Here is a 25,744-nt window from a genome sequence, read left to right as displayed (position 1 = left end):
TAGCAACCACATGGCAACAAACGATTGAACAGAATAGAAGCTTTCATCTCCGGAAACTTCAAACACTGTGATCGCATTGTGGACCTTTCTTGCAGCAAGGAAAGGCTAAGCTTAGTTTAAAATGGAAGTATTTTGGTACAGAAGGATCCTGACAAGTTTATGTCTTCTAGAATAAAATGGAGTTCCCTGGACTGCCAAATGAGCGAAGAGGAAATTGACTTCTACACTTCATAACACGATCGATAGCAGAGCTGTGCTTATAGGTGTTTATAAGATCCAAGGACTTTGTAAAAAGACATTTAAGAAAGAACTGAGCGCTGGGCTACAGCTGTCAGTTTTATTTGGACCCATTTTCGGCACAAGCTTGCATATATTCATCTGTTGAAGGAAACCCTCATTTTGGCAAGCTACCGATGCAAATATGGTTATTGACAAGAAATTGGACAAGGAAAAGGGAGATCACAAAGTCACCTTCACACTGACTGTGGCTTTGGCTTTTCCGACAGGTTTGTGTTTTGCAAGAGTTTTTATACTGTAAAATTTCAACTTTGTGGTGTCGAGTTACACTGCCTGATAATTAATAATTTAAGCTGAAGTCTAAGTGTTGTGTTATTTCTAGTAAACATGGTATTAGCTTATCTTGTTTTCATAGTAAATAAACTTAATCTTTACATAATGTAGCTTAATATTGTCGTGGTTATAGAAATACATATGAATGTTGCAAAAGACAGACAAAATATTGTACCCAACCCCCTATACCTTCCATCTCTAATTATTTAGTGATAAATTCTCTTTCATTTTATGTTAAGGTCTAAAATTTGGTGATACAAAAATGCATGTTAATCAGCTGTGTCATGGGAGGTGGGGTGACCTCATGGTTAGTGCCCTTATCTCTGGATTGAGTGGCATGGGTTTGAACCCTGACTGGGGACATGACTGGATGGATTAACTGGTCTTGAGATCTTTTGCATGTTAATGGACCAAGACACACTTGAAGCCCATAGACATGCAAAAGACAAAATTGCAGGGCCAATATCTAGTCATCTTGACCAGACAAGCTCGGTCAAGGATTATATCACATACAGGGCAATATTTTCTTGTGGAATACAGTTGGCAAGACAGCCCCATCTTAACTGCTCGCCTAGCCAAGCACATATAAGGATTTGGTTCACCATCCTTGTTTGAAAAGTGAGCCATATTTCATTTAATTGTAAGACTGAACATTATCTGTGTGTGTTTCTGTTGTTCAGATGAAACTGACCCTAAACCTGTCACTCGTGGAGTTCAAGGTTTCAAGGGGAAACGTAAATTATTTGAAGCACCAAAACCACATTACTACTACCACCTGGAATACAAACTCTTTCCCAATGACCCTGATCCAGTCAAAGCTGATGTTGTTACCTATGGCGTCGCAGCCAAGATCTATACTGAGAGCGATTCAAAGGTGTTGAAGACTTGGCGTGATGGCGATAGGACCTGGGTTACCTGGACCCACAGGTTGGTTAAATGGGATATAATTTGCAGAAAAAAAAATCCACACACCCTAAGGATGGGCACACTTTTTTCAACCCCCTCGCCCTCCCACCTGTATTTCCTGAAACACTAGACCCCCGTCCGCCTGGATTTCCAGATCTAAAAGTTCGAGATTAAATTTGGTTGAAAATGACCCCTGGAGAAGATTGTCTAGGTTCAACCCCCTCCTTCCTGGATTTCCATAGCCTTTGATCCCCACCACCTGAGAGAATTTACAGAAATCCATCTGTCTGGGGGGGTAGTGGGGTACAGATTTTTTCTGGAATAGCCCATTGTAGCAAGCTGAATTTTCAGTGTCTAAGATTGTGGGCATGCAATGTGTGCAAACAGCTTCAATGTCACTGCACACCCCTTTGCTCATACATGTACTACACCATGTCTTACATGCATTTTTCACTTATGATGTTACAGTGTACATGTATGCAACACTATCCAGCGTGATAGGCCCGGTATGCATGCAAACTGCTACGTTAGCTCTTTGAGCTCATTATATACAGTTCCAGAAAATATCCTTACCTGCTCCACAGAAGGTTATTCAGGCTAAGGCAATTAACCGCTGGTTTTCACCTCACATTTTTTCACAAATACTAAACTGCATGTTTTGCACTTCTACATAAACACGTGTCTTGCATTTTGAATGTAACAACTTCAGATTAAAGTGTCAACTGTATTTCATTTTAGCCACACTGTAACAATTACCAAGGATGTGCTCCTCGGGCTATTCAGCCATTCCTTGGAGCTTAAGATCTGGGACACAAAAGACAAGGTGTCCCCACGTGCACGGTTTGATAGGCCCAAGGCATTTCGGATCCCTGCCTCAAGGGGCCCAGAGGATTCTGAGGGAAACAATGGAGGAGTCCAGCAGATTGTCACGAGTCAACAACAGTCATTTGAAAACACTCAGCCTAAACAGTCACGCATTGTTCACTCAGGTGAATAAACCTGCTTTAATTTAATAATTTATAATATTGAGCAAGCCTGTATGATGCAAGAGCTTTACCCCTTTGAATATCAGTAGGATGAAAAAAAAAAAAGTTATAATTTTTTTAACAGGAAATAAGGATAGGGAGAGGGGTACAAAAAAAACTGTTTTTTTTTTGTCAGGGAGGCTCTGCCTGAGGTCATTGCCTTTTTTTACCATGAAGATATCTTGAAAGAACATATAAAATACTAGAAATGAAAGTTTTCTCTACAGTACAGTGTACCCTTTTCTCTTCTTTGGCTTGTGAAATCGATCCCTTCCTTTTTATTTAACAGTTATCTCCAGCCTTGTGCTCCATTATAGGGAGTAAAATCCAGGGATCAAAATATTAATTAAAACAAATGTAAAACTATTAGTACAGTAGGTCATAACTTTCATCTTCTTTTTCAATTTCCTAAATGAAGATGCTGATGGCCCGAAGCGACACTCTAAGACTGCTCAGGCTTTCCAACCAGTTCTACCTGATGTAGGATCTATTTCTGATGCTAGCAGAGCCATAACTGCCCCATCTGTAAGATATTAACTGAACTTTTCATTGTGTCTTACAGTGTGCACTACATATAGCTTTTGTCAATCAACTCCTACATGTATTAATAAAAAAATATAGCTTATATCTATTTACATGTATCTCATATCTGTATTTGTTGTTGGAACAGGTGACACAAACTTATTGTTTTCACTAAGTAAATGTTTAGTAGTTGGAAAATATGTTGCAAAAAAACCCTAAAGGAGACCAATCTGGTCATGATTCAAGCTTTATTTGACCGCTAACAGACACCAGAAATGACAGTGGTTTAACACTATGGCAACTTAAAAGATGCCTAGACAGCTAAAAATTAGTGGCCTTTCGTCCTGAACATGAGACCAAAATCTGTGATTTCATCCCTTAACAAGGCAACAAGCATTCTGACCTTTTCATATGAGAGTCCCCCCCCCCCCCCCCCCCCCCGTCCCTTTACCCAGAGCCAAATTGAAATACCTGTTCAGGTAACGCTAAACCCTTGCATTTTTTATGTTATTTGCCAACAGACATTTCGCTCTCAATCTTTAACCACAAGTCCCTCAACCGCTACTGGTTTTGCCAGTATGGTGAAAGTTCAAGTGCGAGTTGGTGAACAAGAAACACCCCAGTTCAGTCGCTTAGCAACCCTGGCTGGTGTCACTCCACCGATGACAGCAGCTGACCTTCATAGTGCAGAGCAAAAGCAACTACGATCACAGTCGCGTAGAGAGAGGTCTCCCGCAAAGTCTGATGGCACAAGTAAGTGGAGATCATTACTTTCTGTGTGTATTTTTGAACAGTGTGCAATAACTATTCCAGGCTGAGTCTCTGTAGCAAATTAAAATATAAATTAGCACAGAACTACATGTACTGTAGCTGCATTTATTTGGGGTTTCTGGCCCCTGGTATTGCTCTCTAATGCCTCTACTCCACCCAATTGTTTTTCTTGCACAAATTAGCTGTACATTGTATTATTCAGCCAACTCTAGTGAGTCCATGCTTGCTTTCTACATGTATTTCTTGCACCTCTCCTGACCATGGGTACACAAACCTGCATGTATTTCAATTAATATTCCTTCACTGTTGCAGTTCATGTATGAGAGTGCTGTTCTGTGGTCTGGGTGCTGGCATACATGTAATACCCACTCTAAAGTCCTAACCTATTTCGAGTTGCCAAAAAAGAGTTGTCCGGTTTTTGATTTAACTGTTTACTTCTTTGTATGTTTGTTTGTTGGGTAATTAGTTGTTGGAGTTACATTATTCATGAGACTTTTAATTGAAACATTGAGAAATTTTATTTGCTCATTTCCAGAAAAGAAGGCTTCACATACAAAGACAAGTTCTTCCAAGAAGGATCTTGTATTAGCAGAAGCTCATAAAAAACTCCATGGCACGGCCACACTTTCTGTGAAGATGTACACATTCTTCTCTGGAGTAAAATCAAACACCACCAAGTTAGGCAAGCCTGCGGGAAACATCGAGGAGTTGCTGCTTTCTGTGTCACTTGATGATGATCTTCTGTCAGAACGTCAGAAGAAAGAGTTGAACCCCATGGTTATCAGGGTTTCATCAGCAAGTGAGCTTCCCAACAAACCTCTGACATATAAGCAGCTGAGAGAAAAGTAAGCAAGACTTCTGATATATGTGAATTTGTACGTGTAAATAAGGATCTTCCCCCTCCTCCCCAAATAGATAAATAGATAAATAGATAAATAGATAAATAGATAAATAGATAAATAGATAAATAGATAAATAGATAAATAGATAAATAGATAAATAGATAAATAGATAACTACATAACTACATAACTACATAACTACATAACTACATAACTACATAACTACATAACTACATAACTACATAACTACATAACTACATAACTACATAACTACATAAATACATAAATACATAAATGCATAAATGCATAAATACATAAATAAATAAATAAATCTTGATCATTAATGATGTCTTAAAACATAAGCAAGTGAATATCAAAGTTAATAGCCGATGTTTCGGCGTCATCGTGACAACATTCTCGGGCAAAGTGAATAAATTAATGCGAAGATTTGATTTCTATACTTTTACAGTCTCTACAAATTAGCATAATAACAAAGGATCACGAGTTGTTCAAGTGATTGCCTTTGTGAGAATTGACTCTGTTAGCACGTTTAGCGATGGTTTAATTTTTCTTCAAATCACTTTGCCTTGAAAATGGTTTCACAATGACACCAAAACGTTGGCTATTGACTTTCTAATATTCGCTTGCTTATGTTTTAAATAAATAAATAAATAAATAAATAAATAAATAAATAAATGAATAACTAAATAAATAAATAAATAGTAAATAAGATCTATGCGAACTCTTCCAGATTATCTGGGATTCTCCCACGTGCAGAGCCAGAGAGAGACTCTCCTACGGGTCAAATCTCCCAAGTCAATATTATTTTGGCCAATTTTGGGGTAAAAATTTTGGAATATTTGATGCGTTTTTGTGTTTGAATTGACAGAGCTCTACTCTTTTAACAACGTTTCTCAGGGTTGAGAGGGTTGAGAGAGTCGAAAATACGACGTGGAACGGAGTATTTTTGACGAAATTCGAGGTGTTTGGATATTCCGATGAAACACTGTCTCGAGTGTTTGATATATCTTCTCAATCGAAACCAAAAATAAGGAGTAAACGGGGAAGTAAAATCGTCAAAATCCATGCTTATTAAGACAGGGTTAGGGATATCCAAATCTCCTTCACGGTTGTGATTTTCTTTGTTTTAACTTGATGAATCATTAACGAGTTTGAGAATCATCATTCACAAACGTTTTCTTTACCACAGATGCAAGCCTGTACATGTGTCATACCAGTTCTATAAACAGCCCCTTCATGAGAGTGTTGGGCGAGACCACGGCAGTGATGTCTTCTGGGAGGATGTGAATGTGGTCCTTCTGGGAACATTAGATAAGGGTGGTCTTGCGGAGTATCTCCAAGGGCCCCAATTCCAAGTTGAGGTCCATGACAGGGACCGTAAGATTGAACACAAGAAACTAAAGTCCAGTTTGTTTGGCGAGAACCCCGAGGATGAGATGATTAACAACGTTAGTTTGGTTGCAGGTACGACTGATAATACTTGGATCCCAAGCTTGTCTGAGTAATTTAATTTTCCTTCAGAATAATGCCCATACATGAGGCCCTGTCCACACTATGCCGGAGAAATTTGAAAACGCAGCTTTATTTCTACGGTTAGGCCTACTGTACACACTAATCCGTCACGAAAACGGTATTCAAACCGGAGGAATTTTGAAACACTGGCTGTAATTTGTGAACATTTTCGTGTGGACGGAAAACATTTTGAAAACAAAACTTATCCAAGGCGATGACATCACGATGACGATGTGATTTTCCTGCCTGAGTTTTCCTCAAACATAAATTCAAAATGACCGGTGATTGTTGCGTTTTCAAAATTTCTCCGGCGTAGTGTGAACGGAATACATTTGATGCATCGTACACACAGTAGAGATATGTCTTACTAACCTCGTCTTCTCGGTCCACACTGTAAGTTACGGATCCTCGTTTTTTCCTCTTCGATTAAAAGGAGCTCAGTCTCGGTCTGCGCATATTGAAAAGTTTAGCTCAATTTTTCAAATTCGTCGTTTGTAATCCGTGTTTATCTTCTCCATCCATAGCCATCCTTGTTCCTTTATGGTTTATTATTATCTCTTTGGTCTTTCTGTATCTTATTAAACTGTTATTTTCAGGTTTCTTACCATTTAAAGGTAATTTTGTATGTGGCCAAATTAACTCAAAATACCGTGACTGAGCTCCTTTAAGGCCCGCGCCCTTGGGCCATAAATTGAAGGGGAAAAAAGTCGGTCCGTAACTTATTGTACGGACCGAGAAGACGAACCTAGTAAGAGGTATTAACATTGGTTATATACTAATTGCAGGTCGCCGCACCACTCACAACCCATTCTCCAGTCGTGACAAGCCCTGGGATCCATACGGCATTGCTAAGTTTGATCTGTCAGGGTTGTTACTTGGTCAGACGTACCTTTACCTGAGGTCTCCTATTCACTGTTGTCCTCTGCCGGACACTCACTCTGGACTCCAGAAACCTGATGGACCTATTGTGGGACAGCCGGGAAATGTGGATGGTCCAGGTACAGTTTCTGAAAATAACTTTTATGCACGGCATATTGGCTCTCGCGATTGTCTCGTCTCGCGATTCGAGAGGCTCGTCTCTCGAGACAAGAATCTCTTCTCGCGCGAGGTCCGTATAGTGGAAACGTTGGTTGAGTTTCTGTTTTACAAGGGTATGGATTTAAAAGTCATAGCTACATGCCTGCAAATGTTTATTTCATCTAAAAAAAAAAATGAAAAAGTACGGCTGACAATGATTTGTGGGAGCTCTATCTCAGCGGTCTGCATTACAAAAGCACAAATGTAATAATCTTGTTTTTCAGAGGATAAACCCATGCCGGTGGCTAACTACTTGGAGTGTGGCAGTGAACTGAAGATCAAGGTCGATTTGGCCTATCCGCTGAATGCTTCTGAAGAAGACATGAAAGATGTAGAAACTGCTCAAGTTGACGAGGTATGGGGTTTAATTAACGTTCAATATATTACATGTATTCTTATATGAGGTGCGTTGATTTTTGGTTACTTGTGAAAACAAGTCTATAAAAGGAAACACGTGAATAGCGCAAATGACAGCAGGTAATGAATTGAACCAATCAGATTACGAACCGACAAAATTGTGCAACCCGCGCCTATTGAGCGTCGCCAAGCGCGGGAAAATCCACGTCGTTGTTGACTTTCAAAGAAGAAAGGTCAAGCAAGAGCGTGTCTGACTAATATTCTTTAAACTAGCAGTTCTTCGGATTGGTGGAAGACAGGCGCGATATTTGTGTTGGTCCTTTTATAACCTTCGTGTTTTATCTTTCCACAGTGTCCGTTTGGTCGTGTGATTTACATATTCGAATACAGGAATGCTCCTTTTCTCCGGCAATTACAATCTGAGATCACTGCCGTGAATGCGGAGGCACTGGAACTAGAAACGTTACCTCAACATGTGATCGAGGCTGCTTTGTCAACATACAAACTGTCAAGGTAAGTAGTCGTAGCTGAACGAGAAGGAAGAGAATGAAGAGTTTTGTCGTTTTGTCACATAGCAGTAACAGTTTTCTCAAATAAAAGCGCGAAAATATTGAGTTAACAGGATGGAATGGACGCGGACGCATAGACCAGCTCGTAGAATGACTCGTGTGCATTCTTGCGTTGGTTGATCACTAACACATATTAACTTAATTGCTAAATTGCAGAGAACAGCGAAAAAACAAGCAACTGGACATTATAACAGGATTCCAGGTGATTCTACGTTCTTCTCCTTTTTGTTAGTTGTGTAACTTAAAAATTTGCGTTTTGGTTAGAAATTCTCCCTTAATTAAGTTGGTACATAAAGATATTTTACCTTCGATTTTAAAACTGATATTTTATTATGGAAATATTTGACCTTTGTTATATTTATTCAACAGGTTTTGGATGGCCAGTATCACATGTTTGTCCTAGAAGGCCTGGCCGAAAAGGGCATTAGAAGACTATGGGAGAAACTACCTAGGCCACAGGAAGAGGGTAAGGGTTGAAGTCGTAGAGTTTGTAAAAATATAGTTACGTTACAGAAAAGGTATTGCGAAAAGTTATAAAACTGCATGAGGATTTTGCTGAAGGTTATGACTGTTTCGCGTTTGCGTGTAATTCGAAATAATCTGCGAGAGCATTCGTTTTTCTCGAGAGCAGGAGCCGAAAAAACTGGATGCTCTCGCAGGCTAGATTCGAAAAAGACGATGGAACTATTATTGGTTTTGCACTTGATTAGCTGGGAAAAAAGTATTGAGGGGAACGTTTTGGCCGCACCCGAAACGTCTCTCAATTAGCTTATCCGAAAGGACAAAGTGTTATTTGAGGAAGCCGTAAAATTGTTGACAAGCGAAAGCATTATTTTTACGACAGTTGATCAAAAAGCACTTTATCAGATACATTATATACAGCGTTTTTGTTCAATTCCTTCAGATATCACGAAGTTTAATGTTCTCTACAACTCCGAGCTGAGGTTTCACGAGCGATTGTACGCATCCCTCGATGTGGACTTGTGCCGAGTCAGACTTCATGAGCCGCTGGAGGTTATCGTTCAAAATCCATTACTGTACGTGAGGGATCTGGTACCTAAACCTTGCTTTGACGCACTGGCAAACTTAGACCAGGTAAGGAGTTTGTTTGTTTTTTGGATAAAAACTCCTGGACTGTTCCCCATAATTTACCGTCATCAGTCAAAGTCTTAATTTTCATTTATTTGACAGATTACCTCTGAAAGTAACCTTATTTGTGGTGGAACAGTACAGAGTTATTTTCAGTCTGTTATATTCATGAAAATATATATATAAAAAAGTCTGCATACGAGCCAAGTGGCCCATCAGGCCAGCGCTAGCTAATCTCCGGTTTCAGTAGCATGAAGCGACTAGGAGTAGTTTTATCCCTCAGCTTTAAATTCGCCGATACCCATTCATACACCTTGATGGAGAGAGGCACTGTCACAGCTAAGGTCTTGCCCAAGAACACAGCACAATGTCCCCGCCAGGGCTCAAACCTAGGCTGCTCGCTCAGGAGACGGGCGCACTTACCATCAATCCACCGCGCCTCCACAACCATGAAAACTCTTGAGTATTTTTTAGGTATTTTGTGTCTAACAAGTTCTCACTGAATTGATCATCCTTCACAGATGTTAAAAGTCACCAAACTCCGTGAAGTGACTCGTAACGACTTGTTTCCATCCGCTGACATGGTCGTCTCCATGAGCCGCGAGTTCGGAGTGCCGCTGACCGCTGAAGATTTTGGAGGTGGGTGTGCAATAGTTACCAGGCTTTTGCGAGCATGACCTTTTGCAGTGGTAGCGGTTTTCAATGAATTTTCGTTGAGTCAAAACCAAACCAATAGCTTACCAATTAGAGCACTCAGCCAATCTCAAACCGTGTAAAATCAGCATTAAAACCAAAGTAATTGCCTGATTACTTTCGACGCTCAATTGAAAACCGCTCTCTTTTCCCTTACTACACTCTGTTTTGGTAGCAGTTTGTTGACCATCAGAGACAAAGCATATCTGCTCTTTTGTGAAGGCAAGAGTATTATTTAGGTCTCTATGGCCTCTGCTATGATAAACTCAGTCTGTAACTGACTTGATAATGTGGACTCCTTTGCCACGATAAGTGTAACTTTGGATCTTTTCCAGGCAGTAAACATTTCTAACCTATAACTTGCTCACTTACTCTTCTTGAATCTTCCATTTTCCAGATCTTATCTTTCCTCAATCTGGCTCTACTTTCGTTTTGGATTCTGTGGAATACTTTGTACTTTGCATCTTGTGAAATTCGACACAAGAATTCCTTCTTCTCTTATTTTTTTTTCCTCTGATTTTTCTGCCTTATCCGAGTAAGGCTTATTGCTTCCTACACCCTGGCATTTGAGTTCTTCAAAGGCCAGAGGCTTTCTACTACTTTAATGTCTCATCAAAGTTTCTTCCACGCTCACTCCTGTGCTTGTTAAAAGGTCAGTAACGAATCAGCATTATTCTCTCTTTCTTACATTCTCCTTTTTTATATCAATTTAGATTACGTGGTGTTTTTTTTGTTGTTTTTTTCTTTTCTTTTCTTTGGTGTTATGTTTGGTTAACCAGTACCCTTAATAACTGATTCTGAAAAAACCTTCACTACCTGCTTGCATTGAAGAATTAGCTAGTCATCTCTTTATTATTAGCATCTGATGAGATTGCGTAGAAAACTATTGAGAATCTTCGTCACCCTGGTTTGATCAATATATTTTTTTTCACAAACACTTTTCCTATTTTCAATTCAGTTGGCGTTCTTATCGATGTTACTTACTACGTTGTTTGTGTCCTCGCTTTCAATTTTTACACCTACTGGAAGTTAAGGTTTTTCACGTACTGTTTTCGTGTGTTTTCATCAGAACTGGAATCAAGCGCTGGCTCTGAAAAGGAAGAAGCTGGATCAGGTAACCTACTGGTGGAGCCTAGACCCAGGACTACTCGGCCATGGACGCCATTGTCTGTTTTCAACTCAGATTACGTCACACTGCTGAAAGATCGAGAACGGACTCTTATAAGGCACGACTTCATCAGGGAGAACATTGTAAGTCAAATGCACATTATCATGAAAGAACAAATGATACTTACCTTGGTCTGAAGAAAAATTCGGGGCCCGTAAGACGTAACTTTAAGCAAGTACAGAAGTAGTCGCCAAATTGAAGAGATGGGGAGGTTATTGTTCAACCGAACTGGCGTCTAAACGCTTTTATTAAAAACTGGGTCATTGGATAATACAATTCAAGAGTTTTCATTGGCTTAGCCATCATGGTACATGAGCCATTATACCGTGCTTTACAAATATGGTATATATGAGGGAACGCGTAATTGGTTTGTTTTTATTTTTATTTTATTTTAAAATACTTGTGAAATGTTCGTGGCTAGTCTGACGCGACGTTTCGTCTCTGCCAAGAGACTCTTCAGAGACCTTTAGTTTTCTATATTTTATTTCAACAAAACAGTTATTTCACTCGCGCTTGTTGGATATGAGATGATTTTCATCTAACTTGTCAAATGTTTTGATTTCAGTTAAGGACGCGAACAACAGAACCCAAGAGAAGACCACAGACCATTGCTGTTGACATGACTGAATTACATCAACAAACCGCGCACAATTATAGCATACAGACACTGAACTCTACTGAACTGGCGAGAGAGAAACTTAGACAAGTTCTTGCACAGGTACGTATTTTTATAGTCTGGACGCTTTAATCTTGTGTGTATTCCTCGCACGCACCCGTGCCCTCGAAACGCACGCGTCATGTTCTTACATGGTTACAGCACGCCAGCTCGTGAGAAAAAAGGCGCGAAAATCGTGGCACGTGAAGTCAGTGTCAAAAGGTGATTGGCGGTGTAAGCCAGTCCAGGGATCTTGCGTGCTCTTAAGTGGCTTCCGTAATTCTACGCTTATTCAAGCGTGTCAACTCGTTGAAGAACATCTAGACGACAGATAATGCGTTATTAATTTATTAAATTGCTTCTGTGACTTAATTTACAGGATAAAGACCGTCGTTTCACCTACTGTCCTCTGTACAATTCAGCCACGGTTCTACCCATCCACCCGGAGACTGTGAAAAAACAAGATCTTATGGACTCAAAAGAACGGTGGAGAACTGAGAAAGGATTCATTTTTCCTGGAAAGAAGACCTCTTTAGTCTCAAACATACATCCTAAAAAGCCTGACTCGGCTCGGGTGGACGAATTACAAAAGGTACCTGCATGATAGATAAAGTTTTGGCAACAGTGACAAAGAGACCAGAGCTTAAATCGACAGTAACAGTCACAGTAACTTTTATTGATATATAATAAGTTTACAAGCCTTAGTAGCTCGCAGCTAGCAAAACTATTCTGAGCGATCTACTAGTCTACTACTTTCTCAATGTAACAAAACTTTTAGACCTGCCTCGAATTGCCCATTTTCTTACACCCAAAATTTTCCAAGTATATTTTCAGTTTATAAGTCATTAATCAAAGTGTCTAATTTCTTCCTTCTTTGTTTCATTAGCTCTGGCAAACTCACAAAATGGTTAAGAGACTTAACAATACACCACATTTTTGTTCTCAAATAGGCCATTTCCGAGCTACTCAGTGCCTCTGTTTCAAAACGAGTCTTTGTGCAATAACTTTCATATGAAAATGAGTTTGATTTGCATGAAAATGACCATGTAGGGGGCACACATTTTCATATGAATGGTTTTACACGAAGACTCGTTTTGATAAGGAGGCAAAAAGCAACTCGGAAGTGGCCTTTTACCTAAAAACCCGTCGCGTTTACACGTGTATGTTAGGAATCCGCCATTCCCAAGATTAGTGACGAATTCAAATGAAGTACCTTTAAGCTTGTTCTTAGTCTATTTTCTTTCCCTTGCAGCCATGGAAAGAGAACATCTTGCACGCTAACATCTCGAAACCTACAGTAGACAGGTAAGTTTGTGCAAAAATTCCTGCCAGCCTACCTCGAGGATGTAGTTGTTCTCATTTTGATTCAGTTTGAATTAATTTTGTACGTCGCAGAAAATGGTTCTCGAATTTGCCAGATTTGATTTTTTTTTTTCTTGTGGAGGCGCGTAGCCTCATGATTAGTGCGCCCGACTCTGGATCAAGCGGTCCGGCTTTGAGCCCTGGCCGGGGACATTGTGTTGTGTTCTTGGGAAAGACACACTACTCTTACAGTACCTTTCCCCATCCAAGTATATAAACATGGGGGTAACCCTGCGATGGTCTAGCATCCCATGCAGGGGGGAGTAGAAATACTCCTAGTTGCTTCATGCTACGCTCCGGTCTGATGCGCTTCTTGGCGCGTATGGAGACTTGCCTTACGTTGTTTTCTTGTATCAACAGGGAGAATTTTCCATGGGATTATCGAGATGCCGACTTAAACTTACTTTCTGTTCCACCTCCGTTCTTTGACAAAAACGCTGTCCTCTCTGTGCACGCCGCTGGTGACACCAAAGAACAGGAAGAGAACGAAGCGGCGGAGAAATATACTCGTCAATGGCAAGAAAGAATTGTTGTGGACGATACTATTTTCCGTACTCATCGTTGTTTAACGGAAACAGAACTTAGGGACCGAGGTGCTAAAGCCTCAAATCAGCTTGCGAAGCTGGAAGGACTTCTTAAAAATCACCCGGAAAAATTCTCACTTTCGAGGGTAGGACTCACTTTGGAGGAAATTCCACCGTTGGCTGTGGTCGCTAATCCCAGCGTCGACACTCCCGCGAGGAAAACTGGGAAATTAAATCCCATCGCGAGAGATCAAAGGGAAGAGGGAAACTGGGGATTTTATCCGGGACCTTTTGAGAAGGAGGGCTGGCTGATGGAGAAGAATAAGGTGCCAATACCTGATCAAGAGCACGAGAAGTTTAGGAGCCTCAAGGGCCACGATTTCAGGTACTAGTGTTTACGAAGTCGTGCTTACTTGCAAAACGTTTTCAGTGATAGCCTTTCAATCCGACTACGGGTGGATGCCCTGGGTCGGCCAGTTTGCCTTAAAAAAGGGAAAACACCTTCCTGTTTTTTCCTTATGTAAAAAAAAAAAAAAACACTAGTGCAATCTGGGAGTCAGAAAGTTTCTAGAAACTCTGACGAGTTGTCAGCGAATGTTTACACAGCTTTTTCAAATTCTTCCGATAAAATTTTCCGCAATGTTTCTTTAATTTTTCCTTCTCTTTCTCTGCAACAGGTTGTACTACAAAGATAAAAATATCCTCTGTCGCCGACCTATCGAACCTTTAAAGGACGAAGAAAGGGACAACCATCTTTTTCCTGTTGCGGACATCTGCAGCTGACGGTTGCTACCAAATCATTTTTGCAATGATATCAATCATCTCTGCCTACAGAATCGCTGAAACATTTTAGAAACGGTGTGTTTCTCGCGTTTGTAGGCTTGGAAATAAAACAACGCGTGCTGTGAAAAACTGTTTCCATTTCGCAGAATTCATAGATACTGTATCCTGAGACTTAAAACAGAAACGTGTAGAATTTTCTTCATAAATCTATTTTTAATTCTATCATATGTACATAAAAAAGTCTTGCTCAGTTTACTCGCGGTATGCAATTATATGTACAGCTACTTTTATGAAGTAAAATGATGTCCTTGGTCTAAAATAAGTATTATGTATTTTGCAAAATGTGCAAAGAAAACTCTGGTCGCTTTCTCCAAGGTTGCCTTATAAAATATGCCTCTTGAGAAATTTATTTTGTCTTATTTACTTAAGATATAAAGACTTTTTTCGATTTTCCCCCTTAACCTTAAATTTAAATATTGTTGTCTTTCAAGATAATATTTTTGAAGCCAGGATGGTTATTAAAAATCAAAATAATGCTACAGGTTTTAGGCAGAACAATTTCTACGTAGTGGAAGTCCTCGGTGGCAAAAAATTTACATTCGATGCTTGTTGTAGAATTGAAAAGTCTAATCGATAAAACAATTTGGGAAACGGTCTCCGCTACAAGAATTATTCATAATGTGGTCAGATTCGTTATGTAAGAGTCAAACTGTAGCATGAATTAATTTTAGTGACTTTCTATACGTACTTCTCTTGAAAGTGTGGTGCGATTGGCAATTCTTGTACCCAGGTAACTCATGGCTCAGTTCATATTCACCGTCATATTAAAGACGATCATAAGTTATAACTTTCAAATTATTAGATTTAATACAATTTACTATTTCATAATAAATTGACAGCAACTTCTCGGCAAAAAGCAAATACTCTCAAAGACATTTGTACAATTTTCGTTTTTTAACTTGTATGCATACTGGCCGATTATTTAATATTTAAATTTATCCTCGAATATAATGAAAATGAACGTTAAAAAATGTATGATACAATTTGCACTGTAGACCTGAGTCCAATGACAAAGTAAACTTATAAACCCAACACAGCTTAAACTGCATACAGGCGAAAAATGGTCCAGGAAAACAGCACCTCCGCTAACTCCCTACATGACCTCCCTAACGCCCCATCCAAGTGGACTCTCTCCGGGGCCTTAGCCAGAAAAAGAAAAGACATTCCCGACTGAGACCATGTCCATGGTTAAAATCTCTTCCAAGGTATTTAGGGTGTTGTTGATAAAAGTATGAGCAAAACCGATAACAAAAATAACTAGTTACGGCCCTGCTTTCTAAACTCAAAGGTGTTCGGTTACACGAGCTGGAGGTTCAACTGTACATACAACATGTAAGTTTAAAAGAATATCATGCGGATTGTTATGCTTTGGCAACATTGAAAGATTCAGATTTTTATGGCCAGTTTAACCTTTTTCTCGCCTCTTTTTCTCTCCTTGGGACTTAAGTTACTTTTAAAATCATTGGTTAAAATCACCCCTGATGATTTCAACCGTATAACCCATGATGTTCCAATGAGTTAGTCTTGTTACTGAAATTTAGCAAATAGAATTCGAAAAACAAAAAGAAAATAATATTTACAGTTAAAAGTTCCTCATGAAAGTTTGTAAAAATGCGCTCTGTTTCAGCTACAAGTTTAATTCGTAGTCCTTTTCAGCTGATCTTCGTCGCAGATCCGAAGACGAAATTTTCGGTGACAATCGTTCACACTTCGTGTATGTTCGGCCATTCGGTCTTGTGAAACACTTGCAGTTAATGCACCTTCACTTCTGTCACCATGTCTAGTTCGTCATTATCTATGGTATCGCACTCTTGCTCTGTCCTGATCAGGATCTACTTCATACTCAGCACTTTGTTGTTTAACACAACAACACAGTCTACTCAATAGCGTTTTCCTCTCGGCCTTCGCTCTGGCCTTTTCGTATTCAGGCTCAGGGCCATATCTATTACGTACATCTCTTCGCTGCCCCTTTTTAGACCTCGCTGTCCTCCTGCGCTTCGCCTCTCTCATAATCTCGTTCTTCTTCCTCAGCAGCGTCCCTGTACTGCTTAGAAGATCCACACCTTCAGGTCTCGAGTCTCCTGGCGGGTGCGGTGGACTGTCGCCCGAGTCTTTCAAATCGATATCGCTGAATGCGCCATTAACACCGGTAGCGCTGTACCCGCCGGTTGCGCTGTAACCGCCAACATCTATCGCTCTTTCGCTGTAGAACGGGAAGTCTGTCATTGTTCCCGTCTCAGTAGTCGATTTTTCAGCCTCTGGCGCCGGCTTGTCTTTGTCTTTTGGTTTTGTCAAAGTGAGATACTGGATTTCGTTTTCTTGTTCCCTGCATGTCTCCTCCATTCGCTTTTGTTTACTGAGCAGCGCCTTCTCTCGAAGTTGAGAGCTCTCCAAGCAAGCCTCGAAATCCTTTTCACGTTCAAGCGCATCACTCAGTTCATCCAAAGCTTCTGTCAGATCGCTTTCTAAAACTAAAATTTTTTGCTTGAAATCCTCGGTTACCCTCTGTGATATAAAAAAAGAGACAGACATATCAAACGATGATATGAGATAGTAAGTCCGCTGTGCGTCAAATTGAAATGCTCTCCTTCATAGTTTGCTATATAATGGGAGTAGAGCACAACATTGTGGTCATTCACGGGTTGAAGCTATGGAAATTAAGATTAACAGGAGTTTCACACCAAGTTGGAAAAAGGGAAAAATCTACGGCGACTTTTGGCTAGAGGATAGGCGCCAAAACCGAGCTATAGATGGTCCAATATAGGTGTCACAAGGATGAACGTTCCTCGTCGCCGTGGCTAGAATGATGTAAACTTTCTCAGAACTTATGTCGAAAGGCCCGTACGACAACCAGTAAGGATAACAGCATTGTGAGAAAAATGACTTTTTCGATCATCTTCAGTCTTCTTTCTAGCTTTATGTGGTTCAAAATGGTAGGCAACTTTAATAGTTACGTCAAACATGGGAGAATAAGACGAAGCAATGCAAAATCGAACTAGACAATTTCAATTGGACACAATCTCAAAATTTTATTTCATCTCTGAATTTTTCCGATGTACTTTGTATACTTTTGTTTGTTTGTTTTTGAGTTTCTTCCTCTCAGTCTTTCTAGCAAGGCTACTGTCTTCTTTTCGAGGACGCTTGGCTGTTTAGCATACACAATTAAACATATTAACACCAGAAAAAATATCTATTAAATGTTCAGTTACCTCCCGTTCCTTCTGTTCCATGTAAAGTCTAAGTTTCAAATCGAAGTTCTCTTTCTTCAGCTCTTGAACTAACTGCAAAAATCAGAGATTAAAAGTAAGTGACGATTAGTTTACTATATTCGAAGTTTGTAGTGGGTCGTGTTTAAGACTCGGGCTTCACAACTTGAACAGCTTAGTAACTGTAAAAAAAAAAAAAAAAAAAAAAAAAAAATGAATAATGAAAGTTTGATGAAAAGCGCCAAGTGCTAGGACTGAAACACTTTCAAATATTTAAATTAACAAATTCTACCAGAATTTGAAAACCTCTGAAGAGGTTTCTATAAAAATTTTGTTGAAAACAAGTTCGGAAAGGTTTATTTTTTCTTTTATAAAACTACCGAAACGAAGCGAAAAGATACAACGATAATTCCTGCACAAAATATGTGATTTGAGGACTTTGCTCTTTCACCTGTCAGAAATACTTATATCTGAAGTTATGTTGTTTTATTAAGGAAACATACGATTGTCGTTACGATTCCAAGGAATCTTAACAATGTTATGGTTAAGCGTAACCTATCGTTAATTTAAATAAATTATCAAAAGGATTAATAATAAATTTTGCAAACCTCACATCACGAAGATAATGTAAAATTGCCAGTGAAAAAGTGTTGTTTACTGAACTTTCAAAACAAAGGAGTTTACTTGTACAATAGATGGTTGCTCTTATAGCCAAAATCATGTTGCATAACCAGTACTCTCTGGTGTAAAGATGTAATTATTGATGATCAGCATTTTGCAGATGATAAAGAGGCTAGGCTTTTAGTTTCATAAACATATAGAAATCTTCTCTAAAGTTTAGCAGTTTATAAACACTCACAGTTTCATGGTCCTTAATCGTGTGACCGCTGGGTGAAGCAGCTAAGAAAAACAACAACATTACATTAATTCCATGAGCAATATCAAACTACCGAGACTCTGATTTCATGTCATAAGAACAAGTTAATTACAAAGTACAGAGACTGGCTTTAAACTAAATAATAAAGATAACATTTGAAATTATCATTTTAAAATTTCAGGGAACCTTTTATCAGCAGTGGTAAAGATTTTTTAAGCTGAATTCTTTCAAGAAGTTGTTATGATTTTTCTAGCGTTTTATAAACAAAGCAAAACGTCACAATGGCATTATGCAGCCATGTTTCTACACGAACTTCGTGTGCTTTAATTTAGTACCCGGAAACTATGGCAGAATGTGAGCGTATAGCTATTAGAAACCAACTGCTGTGACATAATTTCGTTCATGGTTCCTTCGTTTATCTTTGAAAGAAATGACACTATTAAACACCGACTTAAGCCTTACTTACCGCTCAAGGCTTCAAGCTGCTCCACACTTCTATAACTCTGCATTTTAGCTTTTTCTAGTTCTTCTGTCGGAGGAAAAAAACAAAATAAAACAGCGGACAAAATTCAAGCTAGCTACCATTTACTGCACTACACAAGAAGTAATCTTCAAGGGAAAGTAAGCTATAGTGACTTGATTGTAACAATAAAATCCTTCATAAATGAGAAAGAAGAATTGTTAAGGTTGGATGAATTTAAACCCGTATTGATCGCGAGCAATTTCCCGCAAAATATCGAACACATCGCCAAAATGGCCGAACACAGCCCCGTCACCGAATGTGACACGATTTGAAGTCGACCTAAAGATCGGCTATTTCATACATAAATCGTTTTACTTACGCGAAATCTGTGGCCAGTCTATCCAATTTTGAGGCCAAGTTGACTTATGAATAAATGTTTCATAAATGATGTTGTTAATTGCGCTTACAATTCAATCTGTGTCCGACCCTACGGCTATCGGTCAATTTACAGTCAGTGGTAACCCCTCATTCTATCTTGTATTTCGTGTCAAGGATGTAAATGTTAATCCTAGTTACATGACAACATCGGTAAAATATCACTAAATCACTGACACATCGGTCAAATAAGCTACAGATTTGAAACACCTTTGACTGCAAGGAATAATTTTGCCTGGGTTATTTTTTCCGCTCGGTGAATCCGCCAATGGCGTCTTTCTTCTTCAAATCAATAAGGGTCAATAATGATGGTCAAATGTCTTTCTTTCTTCCCCACAGGTGGGTGTTGAAAATCTAGTTCTTTCTTTTATTCGCAAAACGCATTTAACAACAACATGAGGCGAATTTGGTGGTTTTATATCAGCAACGTTTCCTTTGAATCATCTTTCCATTTTCGCTGTCCAGTTCCCGTGACCGACCTATTTTTAGAAGAATACAGTCCGATTATCGTTTTCTTAACCTATTAGCGAGTGAGAATGGTTCTGACAATCGTTGGCTTTACAAACACTAAGTTCATTGCGAGCCATGACTTGTCGTTTTGAAAGAAAGCTGATAATTTCTGAAAATAATGGCACGATGGCGTCAACACAAGCGAAGTGTAGAATGTTATTTTCGTTTCACCCATAAAAACTGGCTAGAAATTGTTATCTACTATATAACAGGTAACTTGAAAACCAAGATTGAATTTTTGTTACTCCCTTACTCGGCACGAAAATAACTATTACTTCAAGAAAGAAAATTACGAGATATTAGGATTCACTGTATTGTAAACCAAAGCAATAACTCTGTTCGTGATCATGAACGTGCCTTGTTAACGTTCATATTAAGATACGTCGTCAAGTTTCGATGCCAAATTAAAAACATACCTTTTTTACGTTCATCCATTGTAACCTGTCAGTCAGAGAGCGAAAACACGAAACGTAATAATCTCTAAAGTGGCTAAGATTCGTGCTGCCAAAACTAACACAAATCTGTCTCTGAAATGATATTGGTTCTCCTTTTTGCGTCGGGCAAGTTTCTAGCACGTAAATTCGGTTTAATGTGCAGTCGCGATATTGAAACTTTATTTTAATTTATTCGTTTTCGTGAAAAGGAAGTTTTTGAACGAACAATAGTGGAACACTATACAGCACTGAGGGATTTTACTGGTTATTCACTTCAGGAAACAAAGATCTATAATTACAAACGGAGAATACAAGCTAAGTATGAAGTAATTTGATAAATTTAGACAAAAATCATTTGACGCATACATATATATGTCGCACATATACACGGTTATTGGTTCACTAAAAAAAATATTAAATATATACGATTAGTAAGAATATATATATTGCTGAGAAATCTCTTGAAGGTAATATCCAAATTTGAAAGATGCTACTTTTTGTTTCAAGTATGATGAGCAAGCTTAGATTTTAGCGCTACATAGCACGAGCATGTAAAATCTAAAATCAATTTATGGCAGCTAAATCAGTATACAAATTATAGCTCTGCCTTTCTCGGATACACATTTCAACGCATTCATCGGCCATTTTGCGGTTGAAATCCCGTGTTTATATTCATATATATGTGAAGTGTAGACCAAAAATATCCAGCTCTCCTTAGCAACATATATATAATAGTCTGATGTGCGTTTTTATAGCCTATATTAAATATACCGCACACTTATAAATCTGGATGGATCTCCCCAAATGAGTCCCTGACGTCTTCTATTTTAGCACTCCTCGTTTAATTTCCATTAATTTTTCCAGCCAAAATTGAAACGCGTCGATGTTTATCCATCGAACGAACAGGTAAATATCCACAGAGTAAATCTCTGCTATATTGCGAGAAGTTTCTTCAGTCGCGCGAAACTGCAACAACAAAACCATTTTGTAAACCTTAACTAAACCTCACGAAATTAACAGTAAAAAATAATGATACATGCTAGGAGTTTAAAAAAGGCCTTTTTCAAATTTTGCTGGTCGATGAAACAAGTATGTAAGTTTATAGGTATCTTGTACTAATTTTCAGATACGGAACTGCTAATCGTTTACATTACGTATCGCACAATGAAGAGGTCTTTTATCAGCAATATTTACCCGAAACAAACCTGGCCTGTTGTCATGAATTTGCATATGAGTCTAAGGATGATTTGTTTTTCGTATTGATATCGCCGTGAATGAGGGAAACAGAGGCTTAACACCTTGTAAAAGATATTGAGAACTGGTATAATCTTGGCGAGTTTGGCTATCTAGGTAGACACTATAAGTTGTTCTTGAGAGACCACTTTCATCACTAGCTCCTTGATTATTGTTATTTAAAATTCGACACATTGAAAACGTAGCCATCGAAAGTACAACAACTCACGACGGATCGAAGACAGTTCCAAGTTTAATTTATTCGCGTAATGTTATCTATAAACATCAACGAAGAACGGAGGAGAATGCGTTCTGGCGTAATAGCACCTGTGCGAGAATCAGTCAAGCGAAACGCAAAAACACGGCGCCTTTTATAAAGACACGCGTAGAAGGATAGTTAAACAAGTGAACTAGCAGACTTCCAGCTGGTTAGATTCTTGTTTTCTTTTAAAGTTGAATTTTAAATTAAACGCATCAGGTAGGATTTCGACAATAACGGTCTGGAAGTTAAAGGTTTGTTCGTCTACCCTCGCTGCAAAATTGTTTTCTGTACATTGTATAATACATTTGGCTCGGTCGGCCGGTTTTCCTCAAAATAAACGCGATATCGAATTTTCATTTGAAGCGATTGCAGACAGATTGTTTTTCGGACAGGCAAATAATTAGAAAATCCAGTTTTCTTACCTTAAACTATTCCTTGCAAAAATCACATGTCTCCGTGCTAAAAGCCAAAATTTACGTCGCAAATATTCACTTACTACGTCCTGTAGGTATCTCTTTTCAAATCCACAGTTAAAACGTAAATTAGAGTGCACCAAACCTGAAATATTGATGACGGTTTCGTAGGTGGATAAAATAACCTGTGTTATTGAGTTTTTAACCAATCACCGGGCGACTTAGCGAAAGGTCTTTTGTTTTCGGGCCAGCTGAGTAAATCAGTTGCCCGTCTCGAAGAGGATGCTGGGAGATGTAGGAACTGCAGTCGTCATTATCACGACATGCTGTGTATCATAATGGAAGATTTCATTTTTTAAAAAACGTCATCGTTTATTTGGATATATATCTCCCGTTGTGGAAGATAAATTCCTAGCCTATAAGCTTCCGTGTAAAGTAGATGAATCGCGCTTCAGATAAAACGTCAAAAGTGTCATGAAATAGTCTTGATGCTTTTTGTTAACAGGAAAGTGAAGACATCAAACGCGAGAAAAATGGTTTTCTGCAAGAAGCGTAACTTGGTAACAAGAACTTCTTGGTAGCCAAACTAATTCAAAACAAGAGAAGATTTCTGTCTTACCGAAATAAAGCGGTTTACATGGAGAATTTTAAAATACCGATCGCATGGCTACTGATGTATAAATCTTTTTCGGATAAATGTATTAAATAAAACCAACTCTAATTGCATTCAAGTCTTACAACGTGAATTTTGGCCAAGCTTAGCAAAATCCCGACCAGAATGTTTTGCTGATCTAAGTTAAATCATGGGGCCGTTTTGCATTCCTTTTTATCGCAAAGAAAACGGAAGCCCAAAAATAATTCGCTTTTTGAATAAGTGGACCAAAAAATTGAGAAGTATACTTAGACGGATAAGACGACAGCAGCAAACCTTGTATGAAACAATACAGCTATAAGATACGTCTCGTGAATTGCAAATCATCACATGCATTAATGTTATACCGACAAATTCAAAATTCTAATTTCCGGGATAATTTCTGTTGAAATGGACAGAGGTCAGTTGCATTCGTCAGCTATCCAAAGGTATCGACTTTAAGCAGTATTCCAAATCAGGCATTTCTCACTAGCCATTCGTTTTTTGGTTCCCTTTGTATTAATATTCACTGCTACATTTTAAAATTTTGATACTGCTCTTCGAAGATATCGGCGAGACGGAATACCTCTATGCACTTCCGACTAAACTGATATTAATATGCAACTCACTGTCATTCTATTCAATTGGACATTCCCTACAACCGCTACAAGTGTGAACCTTGTTGAAATATATTGGCAAAAATATGTCACCGTCATATTTTTATTTACACTCTCGCGAATGTTCCCTGGTGAATTATTGGCAAGGATCTATTGAACCGCATACATATCGGCCATTTAAAAATTCTGCAGATCTAATGAGTGATTATAATTCACTTTAAACGGGTATTCTTTATGTATAATCCCGGTATGGTCAAGTCAGAAACGGGCACGAAATAGCATAGTAAAAAATAAATTAATTAATAGCCTAAATATAATAGCCCTCTGGTTCGGCCCAAATAGCGCTCAGGTTAGCCTAAATAGCACTGGTTAGCTCTCAAAAATTGTCAAAGTTAACCCGTACAGCAGATACCCGTATCTCGCAGTGACTAGTAGTGCCAATTCGTCATTTCGTGTCTTAAATACGCCCGTTAGAAACATATGCCCTCCTTTCGGTACAAATAACTTCTGCAAATACTGCCTGCCATTTGCCTGCCTATTTTTACTGAAAAGATTGCTTTTGAATCTTTAAACGGAATTTTAAATCTAAACTAGTTAATTAATTGGTACAACCTACCCAGCAGTCCAAGATTTTCCATTGATTTTTCAAACAAGAATTCCAAATAGAGCACGCTAGACGAACTTCAGTCTCGTCTACATGCGCAAGGCCATGGTAATATTCATGAAAATTCAACGCCGTTTGCAAACGTGGCAAGCCTATGGTTTATGGACAAGTGCATATAGAAAAAAGCAAATGGTTGCATTATTCGACTCGTGTTGCATATTTTCAACACTAAGTATTGTATACAAGTCTCGGCGAGTCGCATATAATAGTTTGCATTGAAAACTGTTCCAAAACTCGCAAGGAAATTGTTCGTGTGGCCAATGACCAGCCTTATATAGGGGAGTGGGAATCGAATATCCCTCCCCGTTACCCTCGCCCAAACCTCCCTCAAAAAAATATCGGAGATTACATCTCCTTTTTGGATTCCTTCGTTTCAGTATTACGCAAAGAACCGTTGTGTGACGACTCGCATAACGTCTGGGAAAGAGTCTAATATATAACTTACAACTAAACCTAGGCTTGGTATTAAAATTAAAGCATTTTACTTCCCTCTACGCACGTGTAACGCGCGCTTCACGTCACGTTTGTCGCATGTCACGCGTTACCTTATTCCTTTCCGGCTTTCTTACCTGGAAGTTTGATCGTCCGCCACCACCGAACACAACTTAAAAATTAACATATCAACATCATTCCAGCTCTCCTGAACATACATAAACTTAACTTACGGCTGAGCTATACTTCTCGTTAAATCTCGCGGCGCGAACATCTCTTGATCAGAAAATTATTATACAAAAGCGCGGGCGGCGATCAGACATGTTAATACGAATTGCATGTATTCAATGCGCAGGACTTGCTATAGCTCTCAAAAGTATCGGTAAATTAAACAAAAAAGTGTGAAGAATACACACACAGATGACTCAACTAAATTTTACCTTTTTTTGTCCGTTCAGTGCTGTCCTGAATGTAAAATCGTCAAAACAAATTCATTGTGTAATAAATTATGGCCCATTTGGTCAGATTTCACAGCACGTATTTTAACCGGAGATGACTATAGCTATCATGTGATAAGGAAATTATTAACTAAATATCATCACAGTATAAAAATACGGTAAGTAATACCGTTTTTGGTTATCTTCCAGAATAACAAGGCGCCACGCACGGAAGGTTGAACAGAATTGGTTGAGAAAAAAATTGAACAAACAACAGAAAAAATAAACCTAGCTAGTAAAAAATAGAGATACGTGAAACATTTCATTTCCGCCGCTGAGCAGCGGCTGGTAATCGAGCCTCTGTGAGACAGGGAGCGAATTACAGAATTACAAACTTTGCAGAGTCCTTCGCAGCCGTTTTTAGGGTCGTACTTCTCCCCCTCTAATTTGTAGTTTTCATATCGCTGGCAGAAGATCACGAGCAGCCCCTCTCTTTGTTTAGTCCATCCTGTGTGACGCGAAAAAACTCGCGAGAGGAAAATTGACCGCGTGCATAGCTAAGCCAGTCCTCTTGTTTCGAACTCTCTCGCCTTTGATTGTGAACAATATGTAAAATAGTGCAAAA

General features: G+C 38.9%; 2 protein-coding genes across 7 annotated transcripts; one reads left to right on the top strand and one right to left on the bottom strand.

The window, feature by feature from the left end:
• Positions 1 to 13: 13 nt before the first annotated feature.
• Positions 14 to 15,230, top strand: LOC145502275 (uncharacterized). The gene is made up of 20 exons (XM_081481532.1): positions 14 to 506; positions 1,251 to 1,497; positions 2,215 to 2,465; positions 2,920 to 3,026; positions 3,545 to 3,776; positions 4,330 to 4,639; positions 5,846 to 6,120; positions 6,954 to 7,166; positions 7,470 to 7,600; positions 7,955 to 8,115; positions 8,328 to 8,373; positions 8,541 to 8,637; positions 9,076 to 9,266; positions 9,782 to 9,899; positions 11,023 to 11,204; positions 11,687 to 11,839; positions 12,156 to 12,368; positions 13,029 to 13,081; positions 13,499 to 14,047; positions 14,340 to 15,230. Exons 1-20 carry the CDS (start codon positions 422 to 424, stop codon positions 14,443 to 14,445), a joined length of 3,720 nt encoding a protein of 1,239 aa, XP_081337658.1. The 5' UTR covers positions 14 to 421; the 3' UTR covers positions 14,446 to 15,230.
• Positions 15,231 to 15,244: 14 nt separating this feature from the next.
• Positions 15,245 to 25,685, bottom strand: LOC145502296 (uncharacterized). Of its 6 annotated transcripts, none has more exons than XM_081481553.1 (5): positions 20,413 to 25,101; positions 19,055 to 19,117; positions 18,571 to 18,611; positions 17,715 to 17,786; positions 15,245 to 17,010 (listed from the first exon to the last, which is right to left on the bottom strand). In XM_081481553.1, the coding sequence occupies exons 1-5, from the start codon at positions 20,429 to 20,431 to the stop codon at positions 16,297 to 16,299; spliced, it is 909 nt and encodes a 302-aa protein (XP_081337679.1). In that variant the 5' UTR covers positions 20,432 to 25,101; the 3' UTR covers positions 15,245 to 16,296. The 6 variants fall into 6 exon arrangements, with proteins under 6 accessions (XP_081337679.1, XP_081337683.1, XP_081337680.1 ...); XM_081481557.1 differs by lacking the exon at positions 20,413 to 25,101 and adding an exon at positions 25,123 to 25,685 and having other exon boundaries at positions 15,246 to 17,010; XM_081481554.1 differs by having other exon boundaries at positions 15,246 to 17,010; positions 19,431 to 25,101.
• Between the last annotated feature and the right edge of the window lie 59 nt (positions 25,686 to 25,744).

This window comes from Orbicella franksi, chromosome 11 (assembly GCF_964199315.1).
Source record: "Orbicella franksi chromosome 11, jaOrbFran1.1, whole genome shotgun sequence".
NCBI classification, from domain to species: Eukaryota; Metazoa; Cnidaria; class Anthozoa; order Scleractinia; family Merulinidae; genus Orbicella; species Orbicella franksi.
Note: the sequence above shows the minus strand (reverse complement) of the source record. Positions and strands in the feature narration are given on the sequence as shown.